Source organism: Scardinius erythrophthalmus (assembly GCF_964197995.2).
Source record: "Scardinius erythrophthalmus genome assembly, chromosome: 11".
Lineage (NCBI taxonomy): Eukaryota > Metazoa > Chordata > Actinopteri > Cypriniformes > Leuciscidae > Scardinius > Scardinius erythrophthalmus.
The window spans coordinates 3,426,409-3,442,534 of NC_138231.1; the positions used below are offsets into that span (position 1 = coordinate 3,426,409).

At 43.9% G+C, this 16,126-nt stretch overlaps 3 protein-coding genes across 4 annotated transcripts; all 3 read right to left on the reverse strand.

Annotated features, from left to right (window-relative positions):
- Nucleotides 1-530: 530 nt before the first annotated feature.
- LOC308698200 (toll-like receptor 5) lies at nt 531-2,161 on the reverse strand (the record flags this gene model as incomplete). The annotated part of the gene is made up of 2 exons (XM_081378119.1): nt 531-1,124; nt 2,141-2,161. 2 exons carry the CDS (start codon nt 2,159-2,161, stop codon nt 531-533), a joined length of 615 nt encoding a protein of 204 aa, XP_081234245.1.
- Nucleotides 2,162-6,643: 4,482 nt separating this feature from the next.
- LOC308698043 (toll-like receptor 5) lies at nt 6,644-15,435 on the reverse strand. Of its 2 annotated transcripts, none has more exons than XM_081377873.1 (2): nt 13,966-15,435; nt 6,644-7,840 (listed from the first exon to the last, which is right to left on the reverse strand). In XM_081377873.1, the coding sequence occupies exons 1-2, from the start codon at nt 14,007-14,009 to the stop codon at nt 6,874-6,876; spliced, it is 1,011 nt and encodes a 336-aa protein (XP_081233999.1). In that variant the 5' UTR covers nt 14,010-15,435; the 3' UTR covers nt 6,644-6,873. The 2 variants fall into 2 exon arrangements, with proteins under 2 accessions (XP_081233999.1, XP_081234000.1); XM_081377874.1 differs by lacking the exon at nt 13,966-15,435 and adding an exon at nt 8,070-8,231.
- On the reverse strand, nt 8,070-15,483 carry LOC308698041 (thrombomodulin-like). The gene is made up of 2 exons (XM_081377865.1): nt 12,696-15,483; nt 8,070-8,351 (listed from the first exon to the last, which is right to left on the reverse strand). The coding sequence occupies exon 1, from the start codon at nt 15,370-15,372 to the stop codon at nt 13,900-13,902; it is 1,473 nt and encodes a 490-aa protein (XP_081233991.1). The 5' UTR covers nt 15,373-15,483; the 3' UTR covers nt 8,070-8,351; nt 12,696-13,899.
- Between the last annotated feature and the right edge of the window lie 643 nt (nt 15,484-16,126).

Here is a 16,126-nt window from a genome sequence, read left to right on the forward strand (position 1 = left end):
CGTTATTAAAATTAAAGGTTGTATTTGTAAACATTATAATGCACTGAACTAACATGAACAAACAATGAACAGCTGTATTGTTATTAACTAACATTAACAAAGATTAATAAATACTGTAACAAATGCGTTGCTCATTGTTAGTTCATGTTAGTTAATATATTAACTAATGTTTACTAATGGACCTTATTGTAAAGTGCTACCAGATAGATAGACAGACAGACAGATAGATAGATTCTGAGGTCTTTATCCACTTCTGCACACATTCTGTTATAATTAGCATTTCAGACATTTAATGAAAATATCAGCAGGTTCACAGACAATATTTTATATCAGCTTTTTTTTTGTGAGAGAATAGAAATAGAATGTTATGAATTAAATATACTTTCATTATAAATCACTCATCACACACACATTTGTATACACATAGAAAACATGATAAAATGCATCTGCATTATGCATTCTAACTAATTGGAAACCTTAGGTGATTAGGTAAGGTTTTACAAAATGCATAATCAACAAATAGACCATAATTATACTGCTGTGTTTGCATATTCATTCAATGCTTTAGGCTTTGTTTGGTTGGTTGGTTGATTTGTTTGATTAACCTTGGTATCTTTTCTTATTTCATGCAGAAGTTGGTCATAAAACCACTCCAAGTCCTGGTTGTCATCGGGCCACTGAAGGTATCTTCTGTTCTCAATGTAGGATCTCACTTGTTTGAACTTCAGTAACCTGTACTGCGGTATGTTCCCTACAACCAGCACCACCAGAATGTCCTTTAGCTCCACTTCCATCCATCTTTGTGCCAAGGTGAAGGTTTCTAGGCACCAGCCATCCTTGAGGAAACGTTCAGACACCACACAAAGGGTTTTTCGACTGTTCTGGATTGCGTTTTGCATGTTGGTAAGATGGTCCTCCCCGGGTATGAAGTCTCGCTCCTGGAAGCAGCAGCGGAGTGTGTTTTGCTCTGAGAACTGAGAGTCTAGTCTGTTCAGAAGCGCTCTTTCTACCCACTTCATATCACTGGAACTAAAACAAAGATACACATCGTACAAAAATTGATCAGGATCAGGATCACGATCACGATCATTGTCTTTGATTATAACAACTCGAAAACTTGTTACCTTGAAGAAAGATTTGTTCTATTTCAGGAAATTTGCGTAGTATTGTGTGCAGGTCTGACAAGTCCTTTAATCTGTTAAATTCCAGGTCAAGGGTTGTGAGGTTTTTAGCAATGTTGGATAAACCAGACAAAGATGAAATTCTGTTCTCTTACGAGAGGTTCTCTCGTATTGCGTAAGTAGCTTACGCTGCGGGAAAGTCTTCTTTCTCGAGATACTGAAGCCAAAAAATTATCCTTAAGTTTTAATAATCTTGTCAACGCAGTGCGGCAGCATGCAGACCTAGGGCAGGCTTACTAGCGTGCCCATTGGCTGCCCTGCGGCAACTGCAGCAGCCTATCGCTGAGCCCTTGGCGTGACGTCACGACCAATGAGCGCGCTTGGCGCGGTTCATGTGTCACAGCCCGCCAAAAGGGGTGTGGCTTAGCGTATATAAGCAGGGCTCAGAGGCTGCTTCACTGATTTCTGTCTCTTCAGCGAAGCTCTCCGCATCGCTGGACTCTGAGGAAGTCGCCGTCGAATCAAACGACCAGCACGCCGAGGATCTCAGACTGAGGAAGCCGGCCGCCTTCGCCGCCTTCAGCTTTCCCTGCCTGCTTCGCTATCCGGCGAATATATCCTTTATTTGCTCTGTGTGTGTGTGTTTGTGTGTTGCGACACACTTTGCATCTAAAAGAGCGCGAGGTGTTGTTTCAAATGCCTCGCTCATCCTGTGGCTCGTGCACAGCCACGCTCAGCGACGGAGACCGCCATGTGATCTGCGCTCTCTGCCTGGGCTTCAACCACGCAGCCCGCGCCCTTTCCTCGGGCGGCTGCGAACAGTGCGAGGATTTGCCGATGTCGACCCTGCGGGCTCGACTCGCCATGTTTGATGATCCTCCCCCTTCTCCGGCTGCCTCTTCCGGGCCGCGTAAGAAGAAACGCCGCTCTCAAAGGCCTCCCGAGCCGGGTATGACAGCTGAACGCTCGCCGGAGCCCCTCCCGCGAGCCTCGCTCTCTCCTTCTCCCCCGCCCTTCACTGACGCGCAGCGGCTGGCCATTGCCCGCACTGCCGTCGCCTCAGGGGACGAAGCAGATGACGCCGCTGACAGCGGCTCTCTGCTTGCTTCAGACAGCGAGGAGTGGTCGGGCTCTCACCGCTCTGCCTCCTCGACTCAGGAGTCTAGCCGGTCCCGCGCCAGTGTCGGCGCGGAGCTTCTCCGCCTCCTCACCAAAGCTGTCGACCAACTGGGACTTGACTGGTCCCCACCGAAGGAGCCTGCACCTAATCGGCTCGACGGGTGTTTTCTGCCTAGCCGCCGCCAAGCGCCAGCCTCTAGGTCAGCACCCTTCCTGCCTGAGCTCCACGCGGAACTATCCAAGTCGTGGAATGCGCCCTTCTCCGCTATACTCCGCTCTTCAGTCTCCTCGGCTCTCTCCCAGGTGGACGGGGCCGTCGAGAAGGGATATGCTAGCATCCCCTCCGTGGAGGAAGCTGTGGCAACGCACCTTTGCCCGCCGTCTGCCAGATGGCGCTCAAAGTCTGCCCTGCCGTCCAAAGCCTGCAGGACCACCTCAGCTCTCGCCGGCCGCGCCTTCGTCACCTCCGACCAAGCTGCTTCTGCCCTGCACTCGATGGCTGTGCTTCAGATCCTACAAGCCGACCTCCTCCGTGAACTGGATGAGAAGGGCCCGGATCACACAGCCTTAACGGATCTGCGCAGCGCTACGGACCTTTCGCTCCGTGCCACCAAAACCGCTGCACAAGCCATCGGCAGATCTATGGTCGCGCTCACCGTCATCGACAGACACCTTTGGTTGACGCTGGCGGATATGAGTGAGGCAGAGCGCGCGGTGTTCCTCAATGCCCCGCTCTCGCCCACTGGCCTCTTCGGCCCTGCGGTCAGCTTGATTGTGGATCGCTTCTCCGAAGTGCAGAAGGCGTCGCAGGCGATGAACCTCTTCCTGCCCCGCCGCTCGAGCCCAGCCGCAGGCCGCTCTCAAACTCAGTCTCCTGCGCGCAGCTCTACACAGCGCTCGTCTCGGCCACCTACTGCTTCGCAGCGACGTCAGGGCGGCCGCCCTAGGTCGCGCTCGTCCAGCCGTCACAGACCGCCGCCCCCCCGGGAACGCGCTCCATCCTTAGGGACCGAGCCACCGTACGCTGTACAGCCGGCCAGCACTGTTTACCAGCCCCCGTGTTCGAGCACCGCGCGCCGCCCCATCCTCTCTGATACAGGTTCCCCATCCTGCGCAGCGCGGCGATCTGAACCCAGAGACCATTCGACCCCTAGCTATGCGTGCAAAAGCATGGGAAGCTATTCAGGGCGCGTCAGAATGGGTGCTGAATACTATAATACACGGCTATTCGCTTCAATTCACTCGTCGCCCCCCGCGCTTTCTAGCGCAGACGGAGACGAAAGTGAGTTTAGAAGCAGCGCACCTGCTTCAAGCAGAAATAGCGAAGCTGCTGCGCAAAGGGGCTATAGAACAGGTTCATCCTTCTCTGAGCGAGTCGGGCTTTTACAGCCGTTACTTCCTCGTACCCAAGAAGGTCGGAGCGTTAAGACCTATTTTAGATAGACATCTGAACAAAGCCCTCATGAGACAGCCGTTCAAAATGATTACAACCAGACAAATCCTCGCGCAGATTCGCCCAGGAGACTGATTTATTTCTCTCGATCTAAAGGACGCGTACTTTCAGATCCAGATAGCTCCCCGTCACAGGCCATTCACCTTCGACGGTCGAGTAAATCAATACACAGTCCTGCCGTTCGGCCTGTCTTTAGCACCCCATACATTTACGAAGTGCATGGACATGGCTCTCGCTCCCCTGAGAAGACAGGGAATGCGGATACTGAACTATCTGGACGATTGGCTTATTCTAGCGCGGAAAAAGAGACGGAACTTTTGTCTCACAGAACATCGCTTCTCAGCCATCTGGAAGGTCTGGGTCTCTCGGTCACTTATTGCGCATGCGCCCGCTTCAACGCTGGCTGAAAGCGCGCGTGCCCCACCGAGCCTGGGCGGCCGGTGGCTCGCGAGTCAGAGTGAATCAGGGCTGCATTTCAGCCCTGCAGCCCTGGCTGGCAGCCGAATGGTATCACACAGGAGTGACTATGGGGGTTATCTCACACCGGAAAGTTGTCTCGACAGACGCTTCCAACCTAGGTTGGGGAGCGCTCTTCGAGGGCAGACCGGTCTATGGCCGCTGGTCAGACCAGGAGAATCTCCTACACATAAACTGTCTAGAGATGCTCGCGGTCGAGAAAGCGCTCCTATGTGAATCGCCAGGGCGGTGTCAGATCAAAGACGCTCTGCACCCTGGCGGAACGCCTCCTTGTGTGGGCTCAGCACTCTCTGCGCTCGCTGAGAGCCGCGCATGTGCCTGGCCACCTGAACGAGGGCCCCGACAGACTGTCTAGGGACAACGTTCCCCCTGGGGAGTGGTCTCTACACCCCCAAACAGTCCAGTCACTGTGGCGCCGTTTCGGCAAAGCGAAAGTCGACCTTTTTGCGTCAAAAGACAACGCTCACTGCCCAGAGTTCTTTACGAAGAACGAGGACGCGCTGGCCCAGACCTGGCCCAGCGGCCCGCTATATGCTTTTCCCCCGGTCTCTCTGCTGCCTCAGGTCATCAGGAGAGTCAGGGAAGCGCGCCACACAGTGCTCCTCATAGCCCCATACTGGGAGAACCAAGCTTGGTTCCCGGAACTGATACAGCTGGCAGACACAGTCCCCTGGCCGATACCGGTGAGGAGAGACCTTCTCTCTCAAGCCCGCGGCTTGATCTGGCATCCCCATCCAGAGCGCTGGTCTCTGCATGCATGGAGCATCAACGGTTACCCGTTGATCTGCCAAAAGGGGTTATGAACACGATCATACAATCTAGAGCCCCCTCTACGAGGCGGCTCTACACGTCAAAATGGTCTGTGTTTAGCAAATGGTGCACTGCCAAGGGGCTCGATCCACAGACATGTGGGGTATCGCAAGTATTGTGTTTCCTTCAAGAGCTGCTGGACGCGGGCAGGTCCCCCTCCACGCTCAAAGTCTATGTTGCGGCCATTTCAGCTTTCACTGTCTCAGAGCTGGGCCGCGCATTAGGAAGGAACGAGTTCGTCATCCGCTTCCTTAGAGGAGCCAGGAGGATGAACCCCCCGCGACCCCCCTCGGTTCCTATGTGGGATCTTTCACTGGTCTTGGAGGCCTTGAAAACGCATCCCTTTGAACCCTTGGAAACTGTGGATATGAAATACCTCACGTTCAAAACCGTTTTTCTGATAGCTCTGTCTTCAGTCAAATGTGTGGGAGACCTTCACGCGTTATCTATTAACGCCGCGTGCCTCGAGTTCGGACCTAACGACTCTAAAGTTATTCTCAGACCGAGGCATGGTTACGTTCCCAAAATATTGGGCACTCCCTTCAGAGCGCAGGTCATTTCTCTCTCAGCCCTGCCAACTCCCGGCAGCGAGGCCGATAGTAATCTCCTCTGCCCGGTCAGGGCGCTGAGAAACTACATCACACGCTCCGTCGCTTTCAGGCGCTCGGAGCAGCTTTTTGTTTCGTTTGGAGGGCGCACCAAGGGTCTCGCCGCCTCGAAACACAGCCTGTCCAGATGGATAGTGGACGCTATCGCAACTGCTTATGCGTCTAAAGACCTGCAGTGCCCACTGGGCATTCGAGCTCACTCTACCAGAGGCATGGCCTCATCGTGGGCGTGGTCCAGCGGGATTTCCATTCATGACATTTGTGCAGCGGCAGGCTGGGCCTCCCCCTCTACATTTGTTAGGTTTTACAACCTAGAAGTTCCCGCCTTGCAGGCGAAAATTTTATCAGTCTAAGTCTCGCGTAGACTGGCCCACTATCAGTGCGCGGGCTACGTTGGTTGATTTAGCTCTACTGGTTGAGTTGCACTGTGCAGGGAATTGTCAGTTCAGACCGGCTGTGCTGCTCCGTGCTCCCTAGTATGTGCTTGTGTACTGCGCTAGCCTTCTGTTGGGCGCCCGGCTCCCTGCTATCACGTTCCCCGGGCTTTCCCTGGGACTCATTCAGTGGATGCTGGGCGCGCACGGCGTGGACAAGGGAGTTCCCGCAGTGTAAGCTACTTACGCAATACGAGAGAACCTCTCGTAAGAGAACGTATCGGTTACTAAACGTAACCTCTGTTCTCTCTAGAAGAGGGAACGAGTATTGCGTAACCCGCCGTGCTCGCGCCACGAGCTCACTCGCTTCAGCGACAGAAATCAGTGAAGCAGCCTCTGAGCCCTGCTTAAATACGCTAAGCCACACCCCTTTTGGCGGGCTGTGACGCATGAAGCGCGCCAAGCGCGCTCATTGGTCGTGACGTCACGCCAAGGGCTCAGCGATAGGCTGCTGCAGTTGCCGCAGGGCAGCCAATGGGCACGCTAGTAAGCCTGCCCTAGGTCTGCATGCTGCCGCACTGCGTTGACAAGATTATTAAAAATTAGGATCATTTTTTGGCTTCAATACTCGTTCCCTCTTCTAGAGAGAACAGAGGTTACGTTTAGTAACCGATACGTTCTCAACCAAGTAGAGTATCTTCAGGTTTAGTAGGTTTAGTAAACTTAGGAGACCCTGAAATGATTTATCTCCAAGAACCCTTATGGTTATAAGACAAATCAAGCACCTCAAGTTTCTCTAGATTCTGAAATGTAGGTTATTGGAATCAATACTACCCAAAACGTTTTTGGACAGGTTTAGCTTTAGTAAATTTGTCATACCAAAAAATGCATCAGTTTCAATAATGTTGATCTCATTTTGTGCCAATGTAATTTGTTGTAGATCTGGAAAATGAGTAAATACTGAATTTGACAAAGCGAAAAATTGTAATACCACTCGCCTTAAGTCCCTTGAATGTGAATTTATCTGGGTCTTTTAAATTGTTATGACCAAAAGAACTGCCCATGCTGTAACTGTTACTGAGAATGAGACTTTGGATTTTGGTACCAGTGATTGCATCAAAAAAACGCTTTGCCATGTTAACATTAAAGCCGTTACCAGACAGGTCTAATTCAGTTATGGACATGTTCTTAAATGGGTTTCCACACTTGTCCCATCCTAACCAGTACTCGTTCATGTCTTGCAGTCTCACGGAGGACAGTTTCAGAAGCGTGAAATGTTTACCCTGAAAGCCGAGGAGCTCTTCTTCACAGACGCTCTTCACTTTGTTGCGAGAGAGATCGAGCCGATGGAATCTCCTCATGTTTAAAAAGAATGATGCCGGCTGGATTCTTTGAATGTTGTTCTCACGCAAGTCAAGCATCTCGAGAGACACCAGAGGTTTGAGGAAGTCAGCAGACAAAATGGCATCATCTAAACTGCACTGAGTGAGAGTGAGAATCTCAAGGTTGGATAATCCATTAAACGCTCCTGTCTCTATTTTCAGGAAGTGGTTGTAGTCTAGTTGAAGTCCTCTTAGATTGGAGAGTCTTCTAAACGTGTTGTTTCTGATCACAAGTCTTGGTGTTTGTTGCTCCAGTTTAAGGACTAGTCGACCTTCAAGATGAGGAAAGGATGTTTCATTGAGTTCAGCAATGCTGTTAAAACTCAGATCCACAAAGTTTACATAAGTGGGCAGCTCTGGCACCTGATGAAGACCTTTAAATGCGCAGAAGGCAGCATAACCATGAACTGAACACACAGAGGTGCATTTCACAACTTCAGTGTTGATGCACAATCCAAAGAGGATCAGTGTGAATGTATATCCCATTCTGAGAGCACTGTGAAAAAAAAAAAAAAAACCTTTGAGAGGCTGTGCTATGCAAGTTAATATTTATGTAGAACAAGTTTATCTCACTCATTGTTTGCTTAAGGTAAAGGTTAAGTGATTTAAAAAAAAACAAAACAAAAAAAAACATATAGGCCTACAACGATTCTGATACGTGCAGCAATCTGAAAATTTTACTACAAAGTTGATGCCTATAACAGAGCAATAATTTAGCGTCTTACCAGGTTCGGTCCCTTATCCATACAGCGTTTTCTTAAGTCTTGTTGTGGTAGTATTAAATACTGAGAACGTTTCAATAACGCAATATTATCAGAGTTAGATAATGAGCTACCCGTCTTTCTCTCGCGTGAGTTCCGGCAAAAGTGAATTCTTCCTCCGTTCTCTCTCCCTTCATTTCATTTTGTGTTTCTCAGCATTTCTGAAATAGGAAATAACTTTCTGACGCAGTGATTCATTTTCCGGTGAGGAGTTCTGTACGTTTGAGTGCTTTAACTCTGGAAAAACTATGGAGGTAGATTTGTGTCTTTATTATTCAATCAAAAAAAAGGTTGCTTCAATCAAAAAATATATTTTCAATCAAAAAAACCCGTTTCAATCAAAGAAAAAAAGTGTTTGAATGCAAAAATATATTTGAGACTCAAAAAAATGCATTTGAACACTATTTTTTTTTGCTTGAAAATGTTTTTTTTGATAGAAGTGAAGGTTTTTTTGTTTGAAGCAACTTTTTTGATTGAAGTATTGTTGTTTTGTGTTTGGGCCATATTATGGGTAGGACATTTGTGTCTTTATAATTCAATCAAAAAAGAAGTTGCTTCAAACAAACAAAACATATTTTCAATAAAAAAATCACTTCAATCAAAAAATAAACCTTTTCAATCATAGAAAAAATGTTTTTGAATGCAAAAAAATATTTGAGATTCAAAAAATTGCACTTGAACACTTTTTTTTTGATTGAAAATGTTTTCTTTGATTGAAGTAATCTTTTTTGTGTTTGGACCATGTTATGGGTAGGACATTTGTGTCTTAATTATTCAATCCCAAAAAAGTTGCTTCAATCAAAAAAAAAACATTTTCAATCAAAAAAAAATAATTTCAATCAAAGAAAAAACTGTTTAAATGCAAAAAAAAAAAAATCATTTGAAGTGTTTTTTTTTTATTGAACTTTCTTTTTTTTTGAATGAAGTGAAAAAAGTTTTGAAGTCGTTTTTTTTTTAAATCATTTTGACACAAACGTACCGCAGTGGGGGCGGGTGCTTCCCCATTGGTCAGACATGTTTGAGTGACAAGTGTCTACACCAACGACGTCTTTCTGACAAGCAAGTCATGGTCGCCACTCGCCAGCGAGCCAGGAAGCAGTGGTGGAGTTGTTGGTAAGTAGATAAAACCGTATTAAAATGATTGGTGTCACGTTATTAGCCTACTCTGTTTGATATTTCGATTAAACATACAGCTTGCTAACTTAGCTCACGTTGACTAATTTGTGTGATGGTGTTAGATATCTGACGCCTCATATTGTCAGGCAGGCTAGCAGGGTGCGCTAACGGCTAATTGAATTGTTTATTTCACTTAAGTAACGTTACAGAGGCTTGCTATGTGCTAGTGCTATATTGTGTTATAATACGTAACGTCATTAGTGGTCAAACAACAGTCCACAGGCCAACTGTTGCCCACAGCGCTGCCTGTTTAGCAGCAACAGGTCATGCAGAGCCTGAGTCTATCTTCTCACACAGCCCACAGGATTACAGCTATTTGACCGTCCCGCTCTCTCTCTCGCTCACGGGTAGTGGTCTCCCCACCATCACAGTCAAATGCTCGCAGACACAGAGGCAGATGCTGTTATTTTGAGAGCGGGGCTTACATATGCCGTCCCGTACGGAAAATAATGTTGCATACCACCGGTAACATGAATATATATTCCGTTGCTCGGTGCGCAAACTAGCTGTGTCAGGCATTATTTATAAGTAGCCTAATGTCCTGCACAACTCCACATGGAAAACTGGCAGTTCAATGAAGTGATGCTTATTGTCTGACATAGTGTACAAGTAGTTACTAGCTTAAAGTATTGTGCCAATAATGATCCTTCTGGTAAATTTGGCATTCAGTTGAGACACAAAAGCTCTTAGTTTAATGAAAATCCTTGGAAAAGAAGACAAGATGGTTTGTTTAATTAGTATTCATTTATTTATATTTCTAATATCATATAGTATTGTCCTGTCAACCCATTACAAGTCTTGCCTTATTCAGTGTTGATTTATTGACATGTTTATGTAAGATGTTTTATTAGAAGGTGTGTGAGTGAAAGTTGTCTGAAGTTGTATTTTTCTATTTTATTGCTGATTGATAATGTAGGACTCTGGTCCTGGCTTGGCCTAAGTTTTGGTGTCTCTAAATGCTGTGCTCTGTAGGCATGACACATTAATTTCTTTAGTTACTTTTATTATACAAGCCATCAATTTTAATGGCTTGTTAGTGTAACCGTTAAGCATAATGGCATTAATGCTATATATAGCGTACATTTAGCCAGATATTTTTTTTTTTTTTTTAAAGTAGCTAACTAGCTAAAGCCTTAAGTAGCTGAAATTAAGTTGTCTCATGTCTCTGTCTGCAGCAACACACACACACACACACACACACACACACACACACACACACACACACACACACACACAGACAACGATAGCTACCTACATTAACTGCAACATCTTTCCAGGCAGCAGATGGACTAATTGTTTTTCCTGTTGATCAAATTATGTTTTTTTAGGCCAAGAACTAACATCAAAATTGATGGCTTGTATAATAAAAGTAACCATACGACACTATTGAGCAGTTATAATTGAGAGTGCAGCAATACCTGTATCGATATCAATACTGCTTATCAATACTTCAAATAATTTGATGCAAAAAATAAAGTATCACATAAAGAAATTAATGTGTCATGCCTACAGAGCACAGCATTTAGAGACACCAAAACTTAGGCCAAGCCAGGACCAGAGTCCTACATTATCAATCAGCAATAAAATAGAAAAATACAACTTCAGACAACTTTCACTCACACACCTTCTAATAAAACATCTTACATAAACATGTCAATAAATCAACACTGAATAAGGCAAGACTTGTAATGGGTTGACAGGACAATACTATATGATATTAGAAATATAAATAAATGAATACTAATTAAACAAACCATCTTGTCTTCTTTTCCAAGGATTTTCATTAAACTAAGAGCTTTTGTGTCTCAACTGAATGCCAAATTTACCAGAAGGATCATTATTGGCACAATACTTTAAGCTAGTAACTACTTGTACACTATGTCAGACAATAAGCATCACTTCATTGAACTGCCAGTTTTCCATGTGGAGTTGTGCAGGACATTAGGCTACTTATAAATAATGCCTGACACAGCTAGTTTGCGCACCGAGCAACGGAATATATATTCATGTTACCGGTGGTATGCAACATTATTTTCCGTACGGGACGGCATATGTAAGCCCCGCTCTCAAAATAACAGCATCTGCCTCTGTGTCTGCGAGCATTTGACTGTGATGGTGGGGAGACCACTACCCGTGAGCGAGAGAGAGAGCGGGACGGTCAAATAGCTGTAATCCTGTGGGCTGTGTGAGAAGATAGACTCAGGCTCTGCATGACCTGTTGCTGCTAAACAGGCAGCGCTGTGGGCAACAGTTGGCCTGTGGACTGTTGTTTGACCACTAATGACGTTACGTATTATAACACAATATAGCACTAGCACATAGCAAGCCTCTGTAACGTTACTTAAGTGAAATAAACAATTCAATTAGCCGTTAGCGCACCCTGCTAGCCTGCCTGACAATATGAGGCGTCAGATATCTAACACCATCACACAAATTAGTCAACGTGAGCTAAGTTAGCAAGCTGTATGTTTAATCGAAATATCAAACAGAGTAGGCTAATAACGTGACACCAATCATTTTAATACGGTTTTATCTACTTACCAACAACTCCACCACTGCTTCCTGGCTCGCTGGCGAGTGGCGACCATGACTTGCTTGTCAGAAAGACGTCGTTGGTGTAGACACTTGTCACTCAAACATGTCTGACCAATGGGGAAGCACCCGCCCCCACTGCGGTACGTTTGTGTCAAAATGATTTAAAAAAAAAACGACTTCAAAACTTTTTTCACTTCATTCAAAAAAAAAGAAAGTTCAATAAAAAAAAAACACTTCAAATGATTTTTTTTTTTTTTGCATTTAAACAGTTTTTTCTTTGATTGAAATTATTTTTTTTTGATTGAAAATGTTTTTTTTTTGATTGAAGCAACTTTTTTGGGATTGAATAATTAAGACACAAATGTCCTACCCATAACATGGTCCAAACACAAAAAAGATTACTTCAATCAAAGAAAACATTTTCAATCAAAAAAAAAGTGTTCAAGTGCAATTTTTTGAATCTCAAATATTTTTTTGCATTCAAAAACATTTTTTCTATGATTGAAAAGGTTTATTTTTTGATTGAAGTGATTTTTTTATTGAAAATATGTTTTGTTTGTTTGAAGCAACTTCTTTTTTGATTGAATTATAAAGACACAAATGTCCTACCCATAATATGGCCCAAACACAAAACAACAATACTTCAATCAAAAAAGTTGCTTCAAACAAAAAAACCTTCACTTCTATCAAAAAAAACATTTTCAAGCAAAAAAAAATAGTGTTCAAATGCATTTTTTTGAGTCTCAAATATATTTTTGCATTCAAACACTTTTTTTCTTTGATTGAAACGGTTTTTTTTGATTGAAAATATATTTTTTGATTGAAGCAACCTTTTTTTTGATTGAATAATAAAGACACAAATCTACCTCCATAATAAACTACAACTGTTTCAGCTTCATTCATCAATTCGGAAGTTTTCAACGGTAGCATATTTTAACATTTTGTTATTTTGGATTTTAGTTCGACCAGTTACAGAATCGCCGTTCATTTATTTACAAAAATATATTCAGCGTAGATATACAATTGTACAACACAGTAATGATCAAGGATTAGCCAACAAAAATGACTGAACATTAACCCTTGCCACTCAAAGAAAAAAACACTACAGCATTTACATGGGCAATGTACGAGTATGAAGTAACTTGTTCCTTACTGCCCACTAGAGAGTGATATTAACCAACATCATAGGAAAACCAGCAGAATCCGCTGTAGGAGGGCAATAACACTGGCCTATACTGGAAATAAAATAAAAATAGAACGTTTAGAAATAGTTCATTAATGCTGCACTGCGCATGTCTTTTCCAGTCTATCAGCATATTTGGACAGAGATGTTGATGAAGCAAGAGAGAACGAAACAAGGTTCTGTAAATTCAATTTGCAAAACGTTATTAAAATATAGTATTTATTCTCTTCAAACACCACCATTTAGGAATACTGACAATAATGAGTTATTCAAACTTGTGCAAAGTTAAGTTTTTCTGACACTCTATAGCCTAATAACATGAGGGAAGATGCCCCCCTTAAAAACAATGTGCATTTATGTTTAAAATGTAACATATGTAGATATAAGTTTAGCATAATGGCATCAGCCAATGTGCTATTATAGGAAATAAATAAAACATTTGCTAATTTAGTTATTATTACATTTAAAATAATAATAACAACATGCCAATTCTGGGTGGCGCATCTTACCCCAAGGGTCTAATTTCATCGTTTTACTTCTAAATAAAAATTATAACTTTTTACTTTTACTCCACAAATCTTAAAACAATAATGTGGCCGCAAATTCATCATTAACAAACAGACACACAAAAAACTTTGACATTCAACACAATAGCCTACAGTGTCACAGAACGCTATTTCACACATATAAAATTAGATAAATTAACATCAAAACTCTTTCGACTGACAAAATCTCACAAATGTTGACATTCAGATGAAATGACAAAATGTAGTGTCATCTATGGTCTGGAGAAATCTTACCCCGAATTAGGCTACCCTATATTAGTTTATATCTAAAATGAAATATATTTACTATAATAGGCTACTATTTACATTTCAGTTTAAGTGACATTTTCCGACTTTAAGTGTCTCTTTTTAAATACTTATTTGGGAATGACAGTTCTGTGCTGTTTTTGTCAATGATCACCTGTTCAAAGTCGTAGATTTCATCTTGGCCTTTGTGCACATCATAATTGTGCATTTGACAAAAACGTCTCAATGTGAAGTGAGCGAGGCCGACGAGTAAGAGAATACAAGTTACAATGCAAACCATTATTGCCAAAAGACTGCCCGACGAGATTGACATTGGCTTGTCGGTTGGGGGTTTACTTGTAGAAACATCAACAGGTGTTGAGCTTCCTGAACCATCAATGTCTTCTCTCACACATTTGCCCTGGTCCAAAAGCAAGTATCCTTCACTGCAGGAACATACAAACCCTCCAGGTGTATTTTCACAATCATGGTCACAGAAATCACTGTAGCATTCATCAATGTCAACGCATTTTTGTCGTTCATCTTCAAGTACGAAACCATCGGGGCAGTTGCACTGGGCGTTGTTGTTGGGGTCACAGTCAGCTGGGCACTCGTAATCTGTACAGTGCATCAGACATATGTGCATGTCCTCCGTCGACTGAATGTATCCCTCATGGCATGAACATTGATAACTACCTTCAGTGTTGTTGCATTTGTGCTCGCATGGTGCAGACTCGCATTCGTCTTCATCAACGCAAATGCCACTTTCTTTGCGAAAGCCGGGCTTGCAATCTTCGGGAGACATTGTAAACACCGGCTCGCATTCCCCGTGCGCACAAGCGTCCTGTTTGCTGCATGTGACTCGGTTACTGTCGAGTTTAAATCCAGGCTGACAGATGCATGTGATGTTAGGAAAGCTCCCATCGCACGCATAATCACATCCACCACCAAAAACCTCACAACTCCAAGGTGCTTGAAGCCACTCGCCTTCTAAACAAACATGTTTCGTTCTCAGCGGCTGTAATGTCCCTATTGTGCCTGGAGGAATTTCTTGGAGGAGTTCGCTTGCATTAAATCCAAAAGGAGTTTCATATACGATTGCTGAACTGTTGCTCAGTGGCTGACAATAATTGAGGTCTTCATATTCGCACAAATAACCATCGATTATGTCATCGCAGGGTCTTTCGGCCCATTTCTGAACTTTTTGTGACACTGAAGCACATAGTGGAGAACAAACCGCTCGGTCGCTTTCCCAGTTGATGTAGTGGCTTGCGGTGTCTCCCGTGACCCATTTGTATCCCTTTAACCCATCGTTTGCATGTGAACACTGATATCTCAGCCCAAGCCAAAAGTTTCCAGAAGTGCCATTCAACAATTTAGCAAGAATATTGGCCGATTTTCTGTGGCGTACGGTCATCAAATGTCCTCCTCTCTCCTGACAGACTCGCTGTGCCGAATCAAAACTCAAACTGTTGGTTTGGATGGCGAAGCATTTTCCCTCCACACAATGACCGTCACTGATTTTCCCCCCGTGAACTTTCAGAACAACGAGCGCCAGCGCCATTCCTATGAGCTCTCTCATCTCAGCGGAACCGTTATGTGCCGATATTCACCAAGTTATATATGGAGAAGTGTCCGTGCGGATAGAGTCCGAGGTGTGCCGTGCCGCATTTATAATGACATCCATGTCTCCAAAAATTAAAGGAAGTCCGTGTTTTCTGGCAGAGATCCCGGAGCGCCACTTACTTTCTCTCTCTCTCTCTCTCTCTCTCTCTCTCTCTCTCTCTCTCTCTCTCTCTCTCTCTCTCTCTCTCTCTCTCTCTCTCTCTCTCTCTCTCTCTCTCTCTTCCTATCAGTCTGCGCGCATGTGTTTGGATACACGATATCCATCCTGAGTATTTAATTTCCAAATTAGTTACCGAGAATAGATGTCGCCTTTTCACCTAACTATGTTTTGGTCAAGCTGTAGCCCACTCTTCCTAAGATAGATAGATAGATAGATAGATAGATAGATAACACTTTACAATAAGGTTCATTCATGTTAATGTTAACTACCTTAGTTAACATGAATGAACATACTTCTTCATAGATTAAACATTAAACATGCAATATAGTGAGGTCATGTTTTATATTACATCTTTGCACATATGGTGGTATCCATGTTAATCAACCCTATACAGGCAATATAAGGCACAGTAGGCTATGCAAAAAAAAAAAAAAAAATTGATTTACTTGTGTGTTTTGTAAGATGTAATCATTAAATTGTGTAATTTGGGTTTTGAGTGTGGGTTGTCACAGTAAGGAAAACACCAGTATGATGAATTCAATACGTCCAT